The sequence below is a fragment of the Salpingoeca rosetta genome (assembly GCF_000188695.1).
Source record: "Salpingoeca rosetta unplaced genomic scaffold supercont1.2, whole genome shotgun sequence".
NCBI classification, from domain to species: domain Eukaryota; class Choanoflagellata; order Craspedida; family Salpingoecidae; genus Salpingoeca; species Salpingoeca rosetta.
Genome location: NW_004754932.1, coordinates 1353495 through 1357328, shown reverse-complemented (window position 1 = coordinate 1357328; position 3834 = coordinate 1353495). Strand labels below are relative to the sequence as shown.

General features: G+C 55.7%; 1 protein-coding gene across 1 annotated transcript in view; it reads left to right on the top strand.

The window, feature by feature from the left end:
* PTSG_00869 (uncharacterized protein) overlaps nt 1-3834 on the top strand; it is a gene marked incomplete at both ends in the record, with an annotated part of 12375 nt that extends 8541 nt beyond the window's left edge. The window contains 13 exons of the mRNA XM_004998280.1: nt 40-204; nt 413-457; nt 604-719; nt 881-993; nt 1299-1403; nt 1614-1688; nt 1797-1848; nt 1928-2001; nt 2317-2359; nt 2534-2620; nt 2834-2980; nt 3140-3200; nt 3446-3834. Coding sequence (XP_004998337.1) covers nt 40-204; nt 413-457; nt 604-719; nt 881-993; nt 1299-1403; nt 1614-1688; nt 1797-1848; nt 1928-2001; nt 2317-2359; nt 2534-2620; nt 2834-2980; nt 3140-3200; nt 3446-3834 — 1472 coding nt within the window. The remainder of the gene's footprint in view (nt 1-39; nt 205-412; nt 458-603; nt 720-880; nt 994-1298; nt 1404-1613; nt 1689-1796; nt 1849-1927; nt 2002-2316; nt 2360-2533; nt 2621-2833; nt 2981-3139; nt 3201-3445) is intronic.

Here is a 3834-nt window from a genome sequence, read left to right as displayed (position 1 = left end):
TTGACTTAACGTTGCCACTGTCTGCTTGATGGTTTGCAGTGTGGGATGCGATTACATCATGCTACCAGAGTGCACAGGAGGTGGCAGTGACGGAGGACGTGTGCGAGAAGTGCGTGCGCGACCTGCAAGATCACAAGCAACGGCAGCTTGAGTCGTCTGAAGCAGCAAAGATGGAGGCCAAGGGGCCCCTCAACGTCCTGCGCGGTGCGTTTGTGATGTGTGCTGTTTGTGATGTATGCTGTTTGTGTATTTGCGTGTGTGATGTATGCTGTTTGTGTGTGTGTGTGTGTGTGTGTACACGTGTGTACACGTGTGTGTACACGTGTGCGCTTTGCAGCTCCTAAAGGTCGGCTGATTCATGTGCTCACACAATGTACTTCCCGTGGTGTCAATGACTGCCTCTGCTTCTTAGGTCGCACACCACGAAAGCCGTTGGAGACACTGATTGTCGGAAAAGGTGCTCCCATGTGTGCACATGGTGTCTTGTGCTGTGTCACGTCTCTGCGCCCACAATGCTGCCTCATGCGTGCTCGTCGCATCGAACCACCCAGTAACCCATCATCCCGCCATTCAACCACGAATCATCCAACCATCCAACGACAGGCGACGAGGCTCCAGCAGAAAAGCTGTTTATTCTCCCAAACAAATTCCTGCAGCAGTGGCGCAAGTGGGTGCAGAGCCCGCGATCAAAGCCCCGCCCAACTAACGTCGACTTCTCGGTATGTGTGAGTTGTGTGGGGAGCGTTGTTGTGTTGCAGCTGTTGTGTTACAGCTGTTGCCAATTGAAGGATGACGAGTCCTCCGCGCTAAACCCTGCTCTCACGCAACATTTGGCCGTCACCGCGTGCTCTCGTCGTGTCGGTATGATTGTGGTGGTCAGGGCATCTGCTGCGCTGGCCACAAGCGCCTTCTCTACGACATTACATCTGATCTCAGCGGCAGCGGGCTGGAACCCGTCACCGCCACTGGCCGGCCCGTCGACCCACCAGACTCGTCAGTGGCTATGTGCCTGTGTGTGTGCGTGTTTATGCGGCTGTGTGTGTGCTTGTGTGTGTGTTTATGCGGCTGTGTGTGTGTGTGTGCTTGTGTGTGTGTGTTTATGCGGCTGTGTGTGTCTGTGTCTGTGCATGTGCGCGCATGTGTTGCCGTCGTGCGTGTGCATATGCACTTCTCTCCCCCTCCCCCTCCGCTGCGTTCTTTCCTCCTGCCATGTAGCTTGCTCCTCTTTTGTAATCGCGGGTGCGGTCGTGGAAGCACTCACGGTTTCATGGCTTTGGTTGATTTCTTCACTCATGCAGGTTCATATTCGTGACGGAGGACGTGTGGAACGCCGTGACGAGCATTTATGACCCGGAGCACACCATTGAGTGCACGTTTTCACCGCCCGACAACTCCTTCCACGCGTAAGTGCTGTCGTCGTCGTCGTTCTGTCTTGTCGGTGTCCTGTGTGGCCGTGTGCATAGGTTTCTTTGTGCCTCTCTTGGCTCGAGACCTAGTTACTACTCGCTTGAGGTAGCTTGCGCTCACAATACATGTATGATTGTGTGTGTGTGCCATGTCTGCATGCTCCTCCGCGCGTACATGTGTGTGCGTGTGTGTTGCGTGGGTGGCAGGTCATTGCCGACGTGCACAGAATGTCGGCGGGCGCGAATCAACACTGAAGTTGCTCTCAGCTTTGATACGACAAGGTTTGCGCCTCCATGCTCACCTCGATGGTGTGCCCTTCCCATCGCAACGGCTTGTGTGCTTGTGTGCTTGTGTGCATGTGCGCCCACGACTGCTTTGTCTTCTCCCAGGCACAGCGACATCGGCACTGCCGTCGCATCTTGCATGTCTCCAAGACTGCATGTACTTGTGAACTCGCACCATTCACGGCACCCCGTGCTGTCATATTCATCCCACCACATGTTTTGCCGTTCCTTGACAGGGGCAACTATTGATTGAGCGCAATGACGCTTATGACGCATCAGCTTCGGCAACTGGCAGCAGCGAGGACGCAGGGTTAGCCAGCGTCTTGTCCGTGCATGGCATGCACGCACTTGCACAGGCCTGCACACACACACACACACACACACACACTCTCTCTCTCTCTCTCTCTCTCTCTCTCTCTCTCTCTCTCTCTCTCGCTCGCTCTCGTGTTCCTCTCTCGCTCACTTTGGGAGTTGCAACATCTTCATCGCCAACTGTCCCAATGGAACACCTCCACCCCTCCATTTGTTGTTTCTTGAGTGCTCCTTGCGTCTCCACCTTGTGCTTGCCGATTGCCTGCTGGCACTCACGTCTGACTGCCCTGATGTTGCTTCCGCCCCACGACAGAAAACCAGCTGATGACACGGACGACAGCACTGCGCCGCGCAAGGTGGGGATTGGTCGTGGTGGTGGCTGTTACTACTGTGTGTGTGTATGTGTGGGGTGGGTGGGGATGGGTGGGGATGGGTGGGGATGGGTGCCGACTTCTGCCTCGCTGTCGGATTGTGTTGCTGTATGTTTTGCCGTCTTGCTTACCGCGTGCTGATTCGTATTTGCCCTTTAGCGCTCAACGCGGTCCACCCGCAATCCTCGGGGCCTGCCCTCCGTCCGCACGTCCTCGGACATGACGCTCATGCAACTCATGACAACCGTGCGTGATGCAGATGCATTGGGGGGGGGGTTGTGTGTGTGTGTGTGGTTTTGTGGTTCAGTTTGCTTCAACCAAGTGTTGTCACAGTCGTTGTTGCTGTGTCGCGTTGGCTGCCTGTTGGGTGGGCCACTCACCTCACCACACCACACCTGGTTTTTCCCACGCACGAGCACCAACTTACACCTTATCTTTGTACGACCACCACCTCATTAGATTCTGGAGAAGGTGGGCATTATTCCGTCTGATCAGCATTTGTATCTTGATGGACGCGAGTTGGTTGGGCGCAGCAATACGCTGGGGGAACTGCGTGTTCCCCAGAAGGCAACACTCATCCTCAAGGCAGACACTGCACCACCAAAGGTCTGTATGCGTGTGTGTGTGTGTGTGCGTGTGTGTGTGTGTTTGCTTGCATGTGTATTTGCTAATGTGCGTGCTTATATCATGTGTACAGCCATGTGTTTCGTTGTGGTGTTGAGATTTTCCTGATGACCGTCTGCTCCTCTCTGATGTACGCTTCAGGCTGAGCCGCGAGCCCCAGAGAAAGGATTTTCAGGCACGGCTCTCGTTGGGCACAGCATCGGTACGTGCAGCGGCTCCTATTGCGCGCACGTGTGTGTCTATGTCTGTGTGTTCGTGTGCGTGCGTGTGCGTGTACGTATTGTGTTTGACTTTGTGTTGTGGGCTTTGAACTCGGGTTTGTCGTTTGCTTGTGCTGCTGCCCTCGTCCTCCCTCCCCCCTCTGCTTTACTGTCCCGTCTCCTTTGTGCTTTCCTCAGCCATGCGTGATCTTGTGTGTGTGTGTGTGTGGTTGCATGTTGTCTGCAGTGGGCTCTTCGAAAACGCCGGAAAACGTCATTGTGATCTCTGCCGAGGAGTCCCGTTCCCCCGACAAGGCCGCCGCCACTCAAGAGGGCGATGATGGGGAGGGGACGCGTGAGGACCATGGCAGCAGTCGTGAAGAAAGCGACGACGACTCACATATTGGAGGTTCCGTTTTCCAGGCACTGCAGCAGCCGCCGGATGGTGTGGCGCTACAGCCAGCACGAACAGGGGTAGTGTGGCGAGGCCCGTCTGTCGCGGGTGGAGAGGCACCACTCAACGGGACGGGGACAGACGACGGTGCGAGGAGGAAGAAGAAGACACTTGGGGTGCGGCGGACACAGCCTGAGACTGCGACCACACGCGTGCATACCCAATTCAGGCCCGTTGTCTAA